Raw genomic sequence first — 18786 nt, forward strand, 5'->3', positions numbered from 1 at the left:
GCCAAAAGACCCATAGTGACTGACTCGCGCTGGGGCCCTTTAAAACCATGAACCGGCCCTGCCGGCCTCCAGTTCACTTTATCCATATGATTGTTGCATTAAGACATTTTATTATTCTCTAGTGCGAATCCAATCAGAATTTATGAAGCCTTTTGACCCAACGAATGCATACTAGCAGCTAGGTCAATATCTATTATCTCCATGACAACACATTTTGTATGACTGCTTTTTTTTTTCGCGATGATATAATTTCTTTGGTAAATTAGCATTAGTTGGAAACTGGACCCGTCTTGTATTGTCGTCAGGCTCTTGGTGTGTGCGGTGCGGGGTAAACGCGTGATGCTAATGCCACTAGTTTATTATTAACGGACTAATATACAGGTCCACTTGGCTGTGTGTGTCGGTTGACACGATTGACAAACATGCATTCACATGCGCGTGTGGCACGTTTGGATATATATAGGAGTAATATAATATACATAGTGCTACTAGTTACCTAATAAAGGCGAGACTTTAATCAGTCAGTATTTAATTTCCTCGTAAGATTATATATATGGCGAAGGTGCTGATTACCAACCGCTCCATATGCCAAGTTGCCAACAAATCCAAGAGGAAATGAAGACCCACACACCCAACCTAGGAGTACTCGACTACTACTCGTTAGCGCAAGGGTACGTTACGGTACGGGTCTATATTAGACAGCTAGCGTGCAGGCTCTGCTACGGGGCACAACGACGCGGCCCGTCGAAGATCGAAGATGGCGCACGAGAACAGTCCTCTCGTCAATTCCGATGTGCCCCAGGAGTTGCAGGTGCGTGCGCATGCATCGATCAGATCCCAGGATTTAATAGTTGCAGTTTGCAGTTCCTCTCCTCCTCTTCATCCTCCCTACATCTCTGATCTGATCATATCTCAACCCCTTTGGACCTTTTGGAATTTAATTAATGCCTTACTGCCTTATACTCGATCCAGGACATCAAGCTTGTTGTACAGAGTGGCAACGAGACCATCCAGATCCTTGTCAAAGGGCACGTGATTATTGGAAGCAGCCCTCAAAACAGCGGCGGCGGCGGCGACGCGGCAGGACAAGGCACGGCCACGGTCGGGCAGCAGCAGGCCGACGACGATCCCCTGCAGGACATGCGCGGGTGGCTGATGGCAGCGGCCACCCTCTTCCTCGGCATGGCGTACCAGGCGGCGACCAAGCCGCCGCCCTGGATGCCCAGCGCCAAGGACGCCTTCGACGTGCAGTGGCCTTCTTCGGCAAGGACGGCGGCGGCCCAGCAGCTGGTTCCTCCGTCACCAAGAAACTAGCTCTGAGGGCGCTGGCGCACCTGGTGCTCAACACGATGGCTTCCGCGATATCACTGGAGCTGGTGGTTCTGCTGCCCACGATGAGCAGGGCAACGCCTTGGCTCCGGGAGCATGTAATTAAACCATGTGTAGGGGTCGTAATGGGCCATGGCCCTAATGGCCTCTTCACAGCCCAATAAAATCCTTAAAATTTTTATTTCAAAAATACATATGTTTAGAGCCCGGCTCTTTTAGGGCCCGATCCTTAGATTTTCTAATTCAAAATGTTGGGCCCTTTACCACCCCTAACCATGTGGTCCTGATGCTCGCCTTCGTCACCGCCGTCAACTTGGTTAACGCCATCTCCGAGGACATTCTCGTCGGGAATGTGGTTTCGGGCATCGTAATGGTCTTCCTTGGCCCAGTCATGTATTTCCTGTTGTGCGTTCGTATGGGCGGGGCTGCCATTCTCGTCCCAAGAGCGCGCAGCCTGCGGGCCTGTCTTCCCGCAGTACCACCACGTCTACCGGTTGCCATCCATTCCAGGCTGCTTGACCCGCAGCAGCCGTAGGTCTTGTCCTAGCTCAAATCAATAACAGGATTTTTTTTAATCTGGTGGATTTGCCTCATATATAATCTCTGTAGAGTGCTGCATTATAAAAACCAGAGAAGCGCCCGCTTGTGTGCAAGGCGGTATATCAGCAGCAATGTATTTGGTTATTTTTTTAATTGTGTTTGATGCTCCATGCATGTGTTCAAATATTCGATGTGACGGGTACAGTAGGGAATTTTTTGAGAACTTGAGATGGCTTGAATGCTTGATAATGGATGCAATTTGAATTACCTATGGATCCAACAATATTATATATACATGTAGCAATTAGCTGGTAATATTTTTTTATTAGCTGTATGTTGTATGCATTTTCTTGGCAGTTGGTAGCCAAAATTAAGAAAACAACCGCCAAGTCATGGCAACCAACCACCCGGCCGGCATAATGTCACATTGGTCATGAAAAAATTGGGTAATGCAAGCTTACAACACCACTGGCACTGCTGCAGCAGTCTTTCATCTTGCTACATCGATACAAAAAGCTTCAATCATGCTGCATCCTCATGTCAAAGCATGCATGACGCGACAGCACAAGGAGGCATCCCTGGTGTCTCGACGCGGCATCCGACCATTCTCTCGATTTCGGTCCGATTCATCTCTTCATATGTAATGAAATTGCACGATAAAGCATGAGATGCGCGCGCTCTCCGACGGCCAAGCGAGGTTCCAAGACCGTGCATCCAACCCTCTGCGACGCCAGCCCAGACCATGGATGGCCTCCGGCTGCTGATGCCGCCGCACCTCGCCGCGGTGCTCCGACACAGAAACGAGGGCGACCGAGTGACCGCCTGGCTGCGATAATGTCAGTGTCACTCGCCGCCAGGGCCCCAAGTGTCGCCGGGCTCATCTCGTCCGGTCCGCAGGAGCACCGCAGCCGCGCTGCGCCGCCGGCCTCGCGTCCTGACGGCGCGCCCTGTGCGGGCGGCACCGGTACGTCTGCCTGGTCCGCTCGCGCCACAGCTGCCACCGTCGCTGGCAAAGCGAGCAAGCCCTCAGCCAGCGCCACCGCGGCCTTGGGCCAGTGCATCAGACGGGGACCGGCCGATCAGGGCCGCAGAATATGAATCCGACGGCTGGTTGGTGCCCAGGCCAGGGGGTGGACGGTATTTGAAATACCGCAAATACCGTCCACCCTCGGCGTCCAAGGAAACGCCCGCGCGCCTCCACGCCGCCGGTGTCCCGTCCCCTCCGTCGTGGACACCTCGGAGGCGGAACCATGCCTCTTTGCATCTAGCCAGCGGAGCGCCACGCTAAGGGTCCGAGTCCGACGGTTTGCTGGGCTTCGCGGGAGCGAACGCCATGCGGCGGATATGGCGCGCGGGCGAAGCTCTGCCGGAACGCCGGCGGCCGGCTCCTCCGCGGCACCACTCGATCGATCCCGTGCACCGCCGGAGAGAGTCGCAGCCGTCAGACCGACCATCGCTAGCCTCCGCCGGCCCTGCTCTTCCTCTCGGAGCCCTTCTGTATGTTGAGTTGTTGACACTAGCTGATGGCGGGGGCCACGCTCTCCATGTCCGTGGGCGTCGCCATCGCGATCCAGCGGGCCGTGACGCGCGGCCGCCGGCTGGGACGGGGGCTGGCATGCACCGTCAGGCCGTGAGGATTTACGGCCAAGTTCTCTGAAGCGTTTGTTCATGCTGCTGGCGCTACTGTTCCTGCTTGCAACTCGCCGGGCGATGATGGCCTGCGCATCTCCATCTTGGTCGCCTTCGCCTTCGCCATGGGCGCCTCCGGCGACTCATGGCCCGTCTGCACCACGGCGACAGTGTCCGTCCTAATCTTCAGGCAACGCTGCGGAGAGAATTCCTAAGAGCGAATTTGTTGGACGGGAATCGGCTTTGGCACTAAAACGGATGTCTTGATCGTATTCCAAGGATTTGTGGCAAAGCAAATTTTAATTTCGTCGCATTTCGGGTACAAAACAGATAAGCACCTCACCATCTCTCCAGTCTCCACAAGCGCGAGTCTATTCTGTGGCCTCCGACACGCAGGCACGCAGCGGGCGCTCTCCGGCGGCCAAGTGACCAAGGCTGCATCCATCCCTCCAATTCTGAGTTCTGAGACGGCAGCCCACCATGGATGGCCTCCGGCTTCCGATGCTGTAGCGCGCCGCGGAGGCGGAGCTCGGGACGCAGAAACGAGGACGACCAAGTGGCCTGGCACCTGCCTGCGACGGCAGGGGCTGCAGGGCACAAAAGTATCGCCGCGCTCATCTCGTCCGCAGGAGCGCCGCCGCCGCGCCGCGACGCGTTGCGTTGCGGACAGGCTCTTTCATTGCCTGGTGCTGCGCCAGGTTCGGTCCTTGCTTGCGGCGGCGCCAATTCCACGCGGGAGCACCTTCTGGTCGCCGAGGGCGGCGTGGCACAGCGACATGCGTCTCGCCGGAGCCCGGACGGAGGCCGGACGGCGGAAACCGGCGCGGTAGTTCCGCAAACAAGTCTGGCCGAGCTTGCGCCATGGCTGGCCTGGCCACCGTCGCTGGCAAAGCGAGCACGTCCTCAGCCGCAGAGCACCGCGGTCCGCGGCCTTGGGCCGGCGCGCCAGACAAGGAAGAGAGACTCCTTCGATGAGCCGATCTGGTCCGCACAATACGAATCTGACGGCTGGTAGGTGCCCAGGGGGTGGACGGTATTTGAAATACCGTCCACCCGGGTCCAAGGAAACGCCCGCGCGCCTCCACGCCGCGGCACGCCGCCGGAGCGACGCGGCACTCGCCTCCCTAGCTCCCGTCCCTCCGTCGTGGACACCTCGGAGGCGGAGCCATGCCTCTTTTCATCTAGCCAGCGCCACGCTAAGGGTCCGACGGTTAGCTGGGCTTCGCACGGCATGCGGCGGACATGGCGCGCGGGAGAAGCTCTGCCGGGACGCCGGCGGCCGGCTCCTCCGTGGCGCTACTCGATCGATCCCGTGCGCCGCCGGAGAGAGTCGCAGCCGTCAGACAGACCATCTCTAGCCTCCCCCGGCCCTGCTCTTCCTCTCGGATCCCTTGTGTTGACACTGGTTGATGGCGGTGGCCACGCCCTCCGTGGGCGTCGCCGTCGCGTTCCATGACGCGCGGCCGCCGGCTGGGACGGGGGCTGGCACGCACCGTCAGGCCGTGAGGATTTACGGCCACGTTCTCTGAAGCGTTTGTTTCTGGCCCGTCTGCACCACGGCGATAGTGTCCGTCCTAATCTTCAGGCAACGCTGCGGAAAGAATTTCTAAGAGCGAATTTGGTGGACGGGAATCGGCTTTGGCACTAAAACGGATGTCTTGATCGTATTCAAAGGATTTGTGGCAAAGCACATTTTCTTCGCATTTCGGGTAGAAAACTGATAGGCTCTTGCGACAGGGCACAAGGGGCGGTCGCGCTGAACCTGATGAGCATGAGCATCCATGGTTCGTCGCTGTTATGGACATGTGCTTTCTCAATGCTGCACGGATCCAGCCAAGTAATTTCTGACTCTTGCGACATCGTGCTTAAATTTCACCATATCCGCATGTCACCCTCAAAGATTTGGCAATGGCGACGTGAATGTGGGATTTGTTCGCAACCCTGCCTTTCCTTCTGTCATCTACTTACAAGTGAATCCTGACTTTTTGTTTATGAGTTCAACTAGCATGATGGACAATTCAGTCACCCGCTTCACATACTCTTTGGAATAGCCGAGTAGGCCAGCTCTAAAAACTGGAAATTGTCTGAATCCCAATTGCCACACAACATTTCGTCTGCAAATAATGGAAAAGGAATCAATTTATATGGTACTTGAGACATTCATATAGTACTTGCTACAACAGTTCTGTTGAGTGCCTACCTGCTCAATATTCAGAACCACAAGTGATCTCCAAGGGCAGAATGATGGCTCTCTTAGCCTTTGCAACGAGATCATTAACTTCAACCTACAATGGACAAAGTAAAATGTTTGTTAAAAGGATGCTGTTTTCAATCATAATTCTAATCTGGTCATTTTTGCCATTGCAAGTAACATTAACACACCTTGAAATCATTCACCTCACAAGCCCCATCGAGGAAATCCAAGCCAACATTGAGAAGATAATCTTCGAATTATTCAAAAGGATTGACAATCTAAACTATAATCATATCTAGATTAAATCGATACACTGGTATTAGAGATGGTTACCTCTGGTAGGTAGCAAGAGTCCACATCGGAGAACCTAATCACATTTCCTCGTCTAATGCCAAGCTTCTCAGCATTACAATTATACGCCACCTAGATAAATCTAAAGAGTTGTGATATGGCCAACAACACATATAGATCAAATTTAGTTATACCTCGTCTACAATGAAGCCGTCAGTGATTTTGTATTTGTAACTGAGCTAATCTTGGCGTACAATGTCCAAAAGCTTCACAGTTCCAAAGGACATACCAAACATAGGACGAGCAATACAGCTGCAATAATTAGGATTAAGAAACTCAGATCTAAAAATTAAATTTTGATTTAATCCAATGAAAGCAGAACCACAAGAATAGATAATCGTCACTTTAAAGACTCATTGTTTTTAGCATATATTTAGCTTGTCCAATAATTGTGTTATCATTTATTGGAGAAACTAAATATATGCTAAAAACAATGAGTCTTTTAACGAACCCAAACTTGGTACACATTTCGATCACTGGTTGTTTAACACCATTTTTATGTTTCTCAACTGCAACATATCCCAAGTTTCAACTTATATTATCATACTCGATGGTCATGATCGATGGGGAACAACTCATCCAAGATAGCAATAGTGATGGTAATTGTAGGAAGGATAGAATTGGTGTAATGGATCGATTGTATTAGCTTGAGGTCTCGGCCGGTATATATAAGAGTACAAGACTTGGGGTGCAAGGCAACCCCACCGGATATGTATGGCAGTCCGGATACAATATCTAAACTACCAAATATACTCTAACATCCCCCCGCAGTCACAACGGGAGCACTGCAGACGGTGAGACTGGAGGAGAAGCCTAAGGTAGAAACCGACAGACTGACATCCCCCCGCAGTTGTAGCGTCGGCGCAATGCGGATGCTGCGACTGGAGAGAACCAGCGAGAAACTCATGCGGATGGTAGCCCTTTGTGCTGATGTCGAGATAGCCGAGATGAAGGAGCCATGGTCGAAGATGCCGTGCGTAGAGTAGCCGTGGTCGACGTAGAGCTGTCGAAGTTGCCGAAGACGAGGTAGCCGCACATGAAGCCGCGGGCGCACGAGGAGGCGCCATGGTAGTGGCGTAATGGAGAAGACGCCGGAGACGAAGATGGCGACGCGTCGAGGCAGTCGTAGAGGGAGCGATGCCAAAGTCGATGCAGTCAGGCCATCGAGCGACACATGCCCGAGTTTGCCAGGCTCGGGAACGCATCGGGGACGATGGGCACGCACCGGTGTTGCCAATACCGGACGTGCAAGGGAGGATGCACAACCAGACGCCGTCGCCGAGGGACCAGCAGAGAAGGCCTCCATGGCGGTCGCAGGCGCAGAAAAAGGCGAGGTAGAAGACACCAACGCCTGCTGTTGCTGGAGTAGACGAAGTAGCCGGGGACGAGATGGCGATGCTGGCGACATGGTTGTGCTAGACGATGTTGGACATTAATATGTTAGACATTGAATATCATTCTACCCTGAAGGTGTAGAAAATATTTATATTGTAACTCTCTTAATCTGTCTAGGTTGACCCCAAGTCTGCCGCATGGAAGCAGGGCATTAGAAGTGGGAATGTGATTGTTTCCTTTGATGAGCAGCCTCCTAAACCTCTGCTGGAGGTGATAAATATATCTCATATCTATATGCCAATAATCTAGTTATTACTAGCTTACATGGTCTATCTTTCCGAGCAGTTTGAAGTTTTTCTATTGTCTCTTGGTTTAAAGCACCTCCATGGGACACACACAGAGGTTGATTTCAAGGTGTGATTAGTTAGTTGTTACATACAATGGTGAAAAGAATTTATCAGAATGATTGAAAATAGCAAAATTATTTACAAATGTGTATTGTACCTTGTAGCTGTAAGTTCAAGATCCCGACAATGTTCAGAGAAGCATTACCTTGCATGTTCCATTCTCTGATGTTGCCAATGTGAGTGGTTATGTTATAGCACATTCTCTGCATCTCTCCTGACATCCATATTTGCACCATTGTCTGTGGAGCATGATAATGCATATGTTGTCACATGTTGAGTTTGACATGTGCATTTGGATTAATTCTTTAGATGACACTGGAATATTTTGGATTAATTCCTTAGATGACACTGGAATAAACATATATCCCATATCTGCCACTGCTAAACCAGATATCCCTCAAATGCCACAGGAGTTGATTTGCCCATGACATTGCCAGTCTCATATAACAAATTGACTCAAAAACTCATATAACAGGAGTTGATCTCTCACAATGGCATAGAAGCAATTATTCTGATGATTTTCATTTTTGTGGGCCAAGAAATTCCTTCTATGCAAAATTGTAGTGTTCCCTTGCGTGCCAAAGTTTTAGTTTATGTGCCACAGGTTGAAATTGTGCTTCTCTTGTTTGCCACTACTGTTAGATCCGTCCAAAACTGTAGCGGATAGTATTGACTATCTTTCATGACACTTCACTGCATTGCTGAAAGAATGACAATACCCACTGCTTTTACAAAAATCACCATTGTCTGGTCACCACTACGTTACATGAGGCCAATGCATACACTTATGATTTTGGAAACTTCTACCGTTTATTTTAAGTTTATTTGGTTCTTTTGGCAAGTTTGGCAAAAAGCATGAAGTCTGGGTGCCCTGTGGCAGAAATTATTTTGTTTTAGTTACTTACGTCACTGGATAACTTGTATAAACTGACTATTTTTCTTTTTGTGATTGTATTTGATGGGTGCAGGTTCTGAGCTGAGTGCTGTCGTGCGTGCTGTGTCATATACTCATATGCTCTTCTGCATCCTGACTTTGTTTTTGTGTATGTGCGTTGCAGAACAAGTATGTTGAATAGTCGGGGTCTCCATACCATTGTACTTTTACGGCTGGAGTGTAACATTTCGAATGAGAAATAGGACTGACAGAATATGTAATCTCTCAGCTGGAATAGTAAATTTCTGGAGCTTGACTAGCTTGATTAATGGTTCTGTTTATTATAATTGCTGTGAAACCGTAGCTATCTAAGCAAGAGCGACCCAAAAGTAGTCCTTGGATCATTCTTGCCCTCTTCTTAATGATGAGATGACAAGTAAAAGGGCTTAAGGGCAGGCAAGGTCTACTTTCAGTTACTCTCCGGACCATTGTGTCTCTGTTCAAAACAATGTCGAACCCACAAGTTAACAAGTGCTTGTCTCAGCTTTGAATTGTTATTTGCTCAGTTCTTTTCGCTGACTCGTGGAACTTGAAGACGCCCCTGATGCTAAAAGAAGCATCACCCGTTTACCACTCTTTGATTAATATCTAGTTATAAATAACCAGCTGCACCGCACGGCGTCGGCGTCGGCGACCGCTGCAAGCCACGCCACCAGCCATACCACGCGACTCTCATGTCCAGCCGCAGCTCTGGTCTCCCGCGCGCCTGTGCCAACGACCCTAGCAGCTCCTGCGGCATGCTGCGGCTCACCGGAGAGCCGCCGCATTCCGGCAATCCCTGCCTGCAATTTCCCGAACTCTGCAACCCTTCGCCTCGTCCCATGAGTTGGCCTGGTGGATTGGTTGGTTCTACCTCTGAATTTCGCTGGACAGACCATCAGAGGCCAATCCAATCAACAATTCAGGGATCGATTTACTGAACATAGCAAGATCAGTGCCGCACTGAATTGAACCTGCCATGGTCAGGAATTCTACTTTCCTGTTGACTGACTGACGGACAGACATGAAAAATCAGTAGAAAGAAAAATCAGTTCGGAACTCAGACCAATATAATCGTAGCAGGGATGATAGTAATCATGATTCCAGAATTGGTCTCTAGCTACCCTTGTCTTGCCATCGAAACCTGCAAAATCAGCCGATTGGTTCCCTGTAATTTGGTCGCTTGAAGAAGTCTGACTGATATTTACGCATTCATGCTGTTTCTCTGAAGATTCAAATCTTTCTCAGTCATACTGTTTCTCTGAAGATACAAATCGTCCCTCTCTGCCATTTTCTCTTTCGCTGATCAGAATGCCTCGCATTGTACTTGTACCTGGCAACATTAATTCCTGCCCGATTCATCTTCAACATGACATTTTGCAAAATAAAGCATGAGAAACATAGACTGAAGTAACCACACAAGCATGGAGTCTGGAATCTGGATGGGGCGGCGCCCAGGGGCATGGCGTGTGCGGCGTCGGTGCAGCCGCACCATGTCTGCGGTCTGTGGTCTGCACAAGCGCGCGTCTCTGGTCCGACGGCAGCCCGCGCATCCAACCCTCCTCTTCAGAGTTCTGAGACGGCATCCAGCCCACCACGCACGGCCTCCGGTTGCTGACGCCGGCATGCCGCAGCGGGCCGCGGAGCTCCGACACAGAAAAGAGGGCGATCGAGTGATCGCCTGGCGCACAGCAGGACCCAAAAGTGTCGCCGGCCGGGCTCATCTTGTCCGCAGGAGCGCCGCCGCCGCCGCGTCGCGTCGCGCCAAGTTATTCGGTCGCTGCGGCCTGCCGACCTTGCGCAGTTGCGCCTGGCGCGCCAATTCCACGCGAGCATCTTCCGGTCGCCTCTGGTCTACGTGGCGCGTCCAGTGCGGGCGGCACCGGGACGTTGGCCTGGTCGCGCTCGCGCCACGGCTGGCCACCGTCGCTGGCAAAGGACCAAGTCCTCAGCCAGCAGAGCACCGGGAACGCCAGATGAGGAAGAGAGACTCGTTCGATGCGCCGATCTGGGCCTCACAATATCGATCCGGCGGCTGGTAGGTGCCCGGGGTGGATGGTATTTGAAATACCGTCCACCCTCGGTGTCCAAGGAAACGCCGCGGCCCGTGGCTCGCCGGAGAGGCGCGGAACTCTGCAGGTCTCCTTAGCTTCTATCCCGTCCGGCGTGGACACCTTGGAGACATGCGTCTTTGCATCTAGCCAGCGACATGCTAAGAGATCGATGGTGTGCTGGGTAGGTTCGGCGGGAGCGAACGGCATGTGTGGCAGACAGGGCGCGCGGACGAACTGCCGAGACGCCGGCGGTCGGCTCCTCCGCGTCGCCGTGCCCCTGCCGGAGAGAGTCAGTGAGTCACAGCCAGCCTCAGTCGTTCCTGCTCTTCGTGGGCATCGTCATCGCGTTCCAGGCAGCGATGCGACATTGCGACCGCCTGCCTGGATGGGGGGCGACCGGGCGACCATGGCTCAGAGCAATTCTTATTTGGAGCAACTGAATAACTGACGGCGCCTGGCCTGGAGGCGGCCACGGCCCTGCTGCTTGCGACGGCGGCGCGCCATCATCGCCACCGCCCAACATGGCGGAGACTTTGTTACTTGCCAGCCTGTGACAGTGTGACATCCACCATCGGCGCGTCCTCGCCGTGCGGCGCGATCTGTTTCCGCCACCAGCTTCAACAGGCCGGGCACAGAGCCGCGTCGCGCCCCTGGCCGTGAGCGCGGCGAGGACTCCGAGAGGAAGTGCCGCGACGGATCGGAGGCGCCGATTCGGCAGACATCTGTGACTCTTTACGTTGGGCCACGGGATCGAAGAGGATCTGGGCTGAGCTGGCCGCTGACGCCGGCGTCTCGGCGGAGCATCGTCGCGCCCTGTGTCCGCCACATGCCGTCCCGTGGCGCCGGGCAAGGCGGCCAGCATCCCCGGCTCGCCGTGGCAGGACCCAGGCGCGGACGGTATTCCAGATACCGACCGGCCGGGTGGACGGTATTTGAAATACCGTCCGCCCCTGGATGCCTAAAAGCCGTTCGATTGGACATGTGCGGTCTGGATTGGCGGATTAGAGGGCATGTCATTCTCAGGAGCGTCTTCCCCGCAGGCGCGCGCGGTCCGGCAGCCGGTGGCCGCGGTGGCCCGGCCGCTCGGGAGAAGCGGCAACTTGCTCACTCCGCCGGCGACGGCGGCCAGTGGTGGCGCGATCATCCTTGTTCGTTTGCCGCAGGTCCGTGATTCCGTGAGCATGCTGCAGTAGGAACGAGACACGCATCATCCTTGTTCTTTTTTGCCGCAACTGCAATAATCCTTCTTCTTGATGAGCACCCCCGAGAGGGTCCATGACGATCGACCATGAGTAACGGCATCGTCCAAGCAGCCACCGCGCACTCACCTCCGACGAGGCCACCCTGTGCGCTCACGCTGCCGGCGTCACGGGCAGCCCGAACCCCTCCTGCTGGACGACAGTGCCGGCCATCCGGCCTAAGCTGCGCGCTTAGTGGAGACAGCACGCGGCGTGCCGGAATACGTAGAAGCATCGAGACTGCCGGCGCCGGGAAGCTAGGGACGGCCTCGGTGCCGGCGGCGCTCCGGCGAGCCGTCGGCGGCCCAGCTTAGGCGCATCGTAGAGCCGCGGAGGGCGTCGTCCTTGTCAGGCGGCAGCACGAGCGAGTTCACTTCGCCACAGACAGTGGCCAGGCCAGCCGTGTCGCGAGCACGCGCCAGACGACGTGTTTGCGAAGCGCCTCGCCCGCTTGGGCATCCGGGGCTCCGGCGATGCTTTTCCCTGCGCCGCCTGGACTGGTGGCGCGGCCACCAGAATCTGCCTTCGCCGGCCTGGGGGGAGCTCCGCGCCACGCTGTGGAATCAGCAGCCGGAGCCCGGAGGCGGCCATGGTCGGCTGCCGCACATCTTGGAAGAGGATGAAGGTTGGATGGCCTTGGTCATCGCTTCACCGTCAGAGATCCCCGCTGCGGCTGCAACATGCTACTGCTGGCATAAATCCCATATGGAAAGCCAGGTGAGATGAAAAATCAGTTCAGAATTCAGCCCAAGATGATCGTAGCAGAAGATGGCCGTAATCAACATTCCGGAGATGGTCTCCTGTTACCCATGTCTTGTCATTGTAAATTCGATAGATTGATGTTCCCTCCAAGGTTCCAATTTGGTTTTTTTTCAGAAAATCTGACTGATATTTACGCATTCATGCCGTCTGTGTATATGCACACTTCTTTAAATATCTAACTCTAGAATTTTCCTCATATTTATTTAACCATATGCATATCTAATTTCTAGAGTATTCCATATTTAACCATAAAGCATGGTAATCATGATTCATGCATACTCTATAATCTTCTAGAAACTTCTCACAATTATACATTTCTACTTTAACATCATGCATAAATCTATGAGTAATTTTGCGTATAAACATAAAATCAAGAAAATTTTATGTATTGAAGTAAGTCTTGGGCTTCATTTCCTAATTACATCGTTGAAGAAATACTAAATTTTGTAAATGATAGTTAATACTAAATTAACAATAAATAAAAACTAATTATATAGTTTAGCTGGCTAAATAACCCTTCATTTAACGGCTATAGCGGGATATAGCCGGCTATTAGTGGATTTAGAGCTAAGAGATTGATACTCCTACGGTATTCATTCATCTTTACAACAAAGCCATCATAATCATCCTTGTCCCAAGATGTGGAACAAAGATCTTCACATCCCTCAATTAGTGATCTGCTTTCTTCCTTCATTACAACTACAACAACATAAACAAAAGATTTTTTGTAATTCCCTTACCCAAAAGAAGGTATATCCTTTTATCTTTGGATAAATTTGGTACAGATTTGCTCTGCAAAAAATATATATATATGCATCAGTCACAAATCACAAACAAAATGACATGAACTTATAGTGTAAAAAAATAGCTTCAACTTACTCGGTGACTTGCTTCAGGTTATTTATCAAATCCTCAATTTGATAAGTGTCAAATTGAGGGTCTTTCTTCTTGACATCTACAACTATGTTTAACTCTTTGGCAATGCTTGACAGTTACTTGAGCTTGTTTCCAAGGGCATGTAAGTCTCTTTTTTGGCACAATGTCTTCTTGTCACCTATTTAATGATGAGTAATGAAAGTCTAAACATAACTAGGTTTACATTTAGAATTTAGCAACATAGACGGATTTAATTACTTCTCTTTGTGAAACCAGCAAGCTTCACACACATATCTCCATTAGGCTTCTGAAGGTAGTTTGTCCACTTCAGCAAAAAAAATTCATGATAATAACCTAAAACCATCAGGTGCTCAAGGTAACAACATTGATAATAAAGGTGCATCCTGATGGGAGTGTATACCTCACAATACAGTGCCAAGATTATAACCAAATTTAACCAAAGAGTTATACCTCACAATGCTACGGAGGTTGTCTGTTAGGAGTACTACCATGCCAGATTTGACAGTCAAGTGTATACCCAAACACATCTTCATATATTCAAATACAGTGTCAGTGTATAGGTCAACCAAACTCCAGTACTCAGAACCCAATTCCACACCCAATCTTGGCAAGTCATTTTTATGAGTAAGCCTAGCATGAAAGATGTTAGGGTGCACAATTTCCTTCATCAACCTTAAGCTTAGAGTCAAATCTTTATCAATAGAAAAAGAAGATCCAAAAATACAATAGGATCATCTGCATTCTTTGTGAAGCCACATGGCAGCACGGGAGGCATTCTCAACTGGCATGACGCCACTTTATCATTAAGATAAGTGTTACACTTGAAAGACTGCATTTCAGTTCAAGGCCGTGCAATTTCTTAAGTTATAGCAAAGATACAAAAATATTCGATTAAAAATTTGTTGAAATTCTAAATATGCTTGTGCCTCTTCTTTCTTTTCGTTGCATTCTTGCTGGTTTCAAACATATGAATGCTATTACAGCACGAGCTTTATATAGAGGTCTAATCTGAACACTTCTCACATAAAACCCCTAAAAGTAGGAAAGTTCAAATGGGGGATCTTACATCATCAACGAACTAAAAAAATGCAAAATCGTATTGTTTATAGAGAGATGTGCACATGTTGAGATAATACTTGTTGATTTCTCGTAGCCACGGTAACTTACACAAAGTCTTGCAGTGTGAAGTTTGGTGATGAAGAGAATTGCAGATAGGAAATGCGTAACTAATTCTAAAATGGAGAAATTTGGATTTTTGACACTCTGTTCGTTGGGCTTCGCGAGTTCGACACTGTCAATATTGACTTCATAAAATTAACCATCTCCTTATAGACATTTTGATTTCCTTGACATTTTCATTATTTTACTGATTTTTACTTCCTTTTCAAATTAAAAGTCTATAGAAGGGACTAATTTGCCCCTAGGATATATTGCTTTGGTTGGTTTGATTAGGCAACCACGCGCCATTGTCGATTGCCAAGCCATCGTCACGGGCTCACGACATTTCGGCAGCTCATCGTCTTCGCCATCGATCCCGTCCGGCAGCCTGCCATCAGCATGGTCGACCCCTCCGGCAGGCCACCGTCTGCAACACTGCCGGACACTGCTGTCGCCGCCCGGCAACGACGTAGCCGTCATCAGAGCGCGCGAGAGCCGTGGCCAGTTGCTAGGGGACGAAGTTCTTGGGGCGACGGGTCAAGATCAATCGAAGCAGGTACGTATGGCGTGCTGCCGGACGGGATCGAGACGGGCTGCCAGAGGGATCAACGATGCTGATGGCGGGCTGCCGGACGGGATCAACGCCGCACAGTACACGATGAGCCGCCGTGACGATGGCCTGCAATCGATGGCTTGGTTGCCTAATCAAGCTAACCAGGTAAGGCAATATACCCAGGGGCAAATTAGTCACTTCCTTAGGCTTTTAGTGAGAAAAGGAAGTAAAAAATCATTGAAACAATGAAAATGTCAAGAAAATCAAGATGTCTATAAGGAGTGTCAATTTTACGAAGTCAATATTGATAGTGTCGAATTCGCGAAGCCCAACCAACAGTGTCAAAAATCAAAAAATCTCTTCCAAAATGAGCTGTTTTCTTAAATGTCAAATGCATTTAAAAACAATATGTGCTAACTGACATAAGAAAACCAATATCACCATGCCAAAAATGATTCAAGATTCAGAAGTGGGGATAACTGTCTAAAGGAAGAGCCAAACGGAACCTGCACAAATGCATGTAGGCCAGAGCTGTGTCGCGCCCTTGTCGGATCGCGCGCGCGGCGAGCACTCCGAGAGGAAGAGCAGGGGACGCAGCAAGGCCGGCGACGGTGAGGCGGACGCGACTCTCTCCGGCGTGGTATACTGGCATGGGATCGACTGACTCAGAGGAGCCAGCTGGCGCCGCCTCGCCAGACCGCGGCGGGTGGCAGGTACGGCGGACGGTATCTCAAACACCGTCCACCCCAAGGTGCCTGCAGCCCATCCGATCCGACCTTTGCGGTGCAGATCGGGAGCATATCAAGAGCGTCTTCCTCGCCAGGCGCGCCCCGCGCGGCAGCCGGTGACTGCGGTGGCGAGCGTGGTCGGACGTGTTCGTCGAGGTGTTGCATCCGCTCCGGCTTCCGGCGAGGATACTCCTGCCGCTGCAATCACCGGCCTTGGCGCAGCACCAGCGAAGAGCATCTAATTCGGAACGCGTCGCGAACGAGGCGACTGTCCTTGTCATGGCCGGAGCTCGGAAGGCAGAGGGATGGTGACCGCGCGCGTTGGGCGTCCGGCACGCTGGTGCAGCCCCATGTGGTGGTCCGCCGGTTCAGAAGGGGGTTTGAAATTGAATGTTCGATTGGTTCCGGTCACTTCCCGTCGGCAATCGAAGAGCATGCGAACTCGGCATCTTATCAGAAATATGTAGCATTCCCTAACTACGTACCTGCACCTGCAGTCCTGCACAATTCTGAAGAGGATGCCATGCGATTATGCCACATTGAGAGGACCTTTGAGCAGCGGTCTCTTCCCTCCGCATAACCTGGAAGAACTAAATATTCTTGGATTCTTTTGTTGAAAAAAAGTATCCTGCTTGGCTTGGTGCTACTACCTGTCTGCCTTTAGTGAAATTCCTGAACCTCAATAGACTTGCAAATCACCACCATACGTGCGGTTCCCAACGGTGGTGTCAGATTTTATGGTTGGTTGAACCTTGAGATGATATGGCCGATGTGTTTTTGGTGCTATTTACTCCCCATAGTGGTTGAGCATAATGCACATCTTTTGTAGTCTCCATGATTGTGAAGTCTTCTGTTGGTGGAAACTGCGATTCTCGTGGTCGGATCTGGTGAAGTTTCATGGTGATGGAGTTTTTTGAAGTAGTGGACGTCGGCATGTAGTGAAAATGGCCTCTCATGCCATATTTCAATATAATGTTTTGGTGATTGATATAGACAACACAACACTTGGACTAATATGATTGTTAAGATGATCATTCTCAGACTTTTAGGTTCAAGTGATGACAAAGAGAAGATAGACGTAGTTAGGCCCGAAGGACAAGAATTGAAGAGACCGTGAAGAAATCCAAGTCAAAGAAATGAAGACATAGATACTTTAGTATCACCGGTTGAACCGGCGCTGAGAAAATCACATACGTCGGTGCATTGACTTGGAGCACACCAGGAATCTTGGTTTCACCGGTTGAACCGACGTTAGGAAAGTTGAATACGTTGGTGCAATGGACCTAGAAGCTGAGGCAAGGTCTATACACCGGAAGAACCGACGTTAGGGTCTTGGTGAACGTCGGTGAAGTTGTCTAGAGAGTTTGTTTTTCAGAGTTCACAAGACAACTACACTCACCGGTTAAACCGACGCAGCATCGGTTGATTGCCCGTACATGTAACGGCTAGTTTTTGAGACGGGCAGTTTAGTATCACCGGTTGAACCGACGATGGCTATTGGAGGTGCGTCGGATTAACCGGCGTTAAGTATTTTTCTGGCAGCTTTTCTCCAACGGCTATATTTGCTTGTGCTGCCTATATATACCCCCAAGGCCGGGTCATTTGAGGGTTGGAGACTCTGGAAGTTCTATTGAAGATCAACATCAACTCCATCCACCATATTGAGCTTAGTGCCACATTCAAGCTTAGAATAGCTTAGTGCAAGTGTGAAGCTTGAAAAGCTTAGTGCTTGGGAGGACTTTATCTTGCGAGATCAACCTTGAGCAAAGTCTTACTGCGGCAAGCAATCATTGTATTCGTCGTGTGACCCTCCGACTTGGTGTGGAGCGGCAACGAAACTTTGTGCGGGGAAGGAGACCCCTCTTGGTGAGAAGCTCCGATAGTGAAGACGGTGCCGTTGGTGACGCTTTGAGAGAGACGGTGGCGGTGGCCTTGTCTTGGTGACTTGGCGCCACTTAGCCTTTGCTTGCCGGAAGCCTTGGTAACGAACGCAAGACGGTGATCAAGCGAAGAGACTTGGCATCACACTTGTTCTTGTTGGACAAGTGGCCGTGGACGTAGGGAGGGACTTGGTGTCCTAACCGAACCACGTTAAATCATGTGTCTTGGTGTCTTCACGAGAGTTTGCATATTCTCTCCCTTACCTCTTTACTTACCGTATTACATTTCCGCATTTACTCTATCTTGCGTGCCTTTACTTTCCTAGTTAGTATGATTAGGATTGGCTATAGGTTGCAAATTTTTTAGGGGTAAGTAGAGAGTAGCATAGATAAACCTTAGTCATAACTAGTATGTGTAGGATATATTAGGATTATCTCAAGCAAATAGATTGAGCCCTATGATGGAAAACGATTAGCGACTCTATTCACCCCCTCCCCCTCTAGGATCGGACACCTCGGTGATCCTTACATGCCAGATGCAAGGAAGAGGAAGAATATGGACCTGAGTGCTGGAGACGTGCTTCAATGTAATTTTATTATATGCTATTTTAATGAAATCCGGTCCCTTTCTCGGAAAAAAAATGTTGGGCGGTTGGGTTACTTTGTTTTTTGATGACTGATTTGTTTTTTCTTGGCGATGGTATAATTTCTTTGTTAAATTTGCATTAGTGGAAACTGGACCCGTCCTGTATATTGTCGTCATGCTCTTGGTGTGCGCGAGATAAACGCGTGATGCTAATAATGCCACTAGTTTACTA

At 50.4% G+C, this 18786-nt stretch overlaps 1 protein-coding gene and 2 long non-coding RNA genes across 3 annotated transcripts; 2 read left to right on the top strand and 1 right to left on the bottom strand.

Moving 5' to 3' along the window:
* The first annotated feature begins 652 nt into the window (after positions 1-652).
* LOC120701223 lies at positions 653-1373 on the top strand. The gene is made up of 2 exons (XM_039985357.1): positions 653-811; positions 973-1373. The coding sequence occupies exons 1-2, from the start codon at positions 758-760 to the stop codon at positions 1312-1314; spliced, it is 396 nt and encodes a 131-aa protein (XP_039841291.1). The 5' UTR covers positions 653-757; the 3' UTR covers positions 1315-1373.
* A 4006-nt stretch (positions 1374-5379) lies between these two features.
* On the bottom strand, positions 5380-6552 carry LOC120701225. Its single transcript, XR_005686005.1, has 3 exons — positions 5881-6552; positions 5699-5783; positions 5380-5612 (listed from the first exon to the last, which is right to left on the bottom strand). It is a non-coding gene; the product is annotated as an uncharacterized LOC120701225 (long non-coding RNA).
* Positions 6553-7547: 995 nt separating this feature from the next.
* LOC120701226 lies at positions 7548-8988 on the top strand. Its single transcript, XR_005686006.1, has 4 exons — positions 7548-7648; positions 7724-7792; positions 7890-7961; positions 8754-8988. It is a non-coding gene; the product is annotated as an uncharacterized LOC120701226 (long non-coding RNA).
* The last annotated feature ends 9798 nt before the right edge of the window (positions 8989-18786 follow it).

The sequence above is a fragment of the Panicum virgatum genome, chromosome 3K (genome assembly GCF_016808335.1).
Source record: "Panicum virgatum strain AP13 chromosome 3K, P.virgatum_v5, whole genome shotgun sequence".
Classification (NCBI taxonomy): domain Eukaryota; kingdom Viridiplantae; phylum Streptophyta; class Magnoliopsida; order Poales; family Poaceae; genus Panicum; species Panicum virgatum.

Excerpts from the sequence above, each read along its gene's own strand:
- LOC120701223 (XM_039985357.1), top strand. The coding sequence starts at position 758 with ATGGCGCACGAGAACAGTCCTCTCGTCAATTCCGATGTGCCCCAGGAG. Across the intron at positions 812-972 it reads ATGTGCCCCAGGAGTTGCAG|GACATCAAGCTTGTTGTACA; the intron begins GTGCGTGCGCAT and ends TACTCGATCCAG.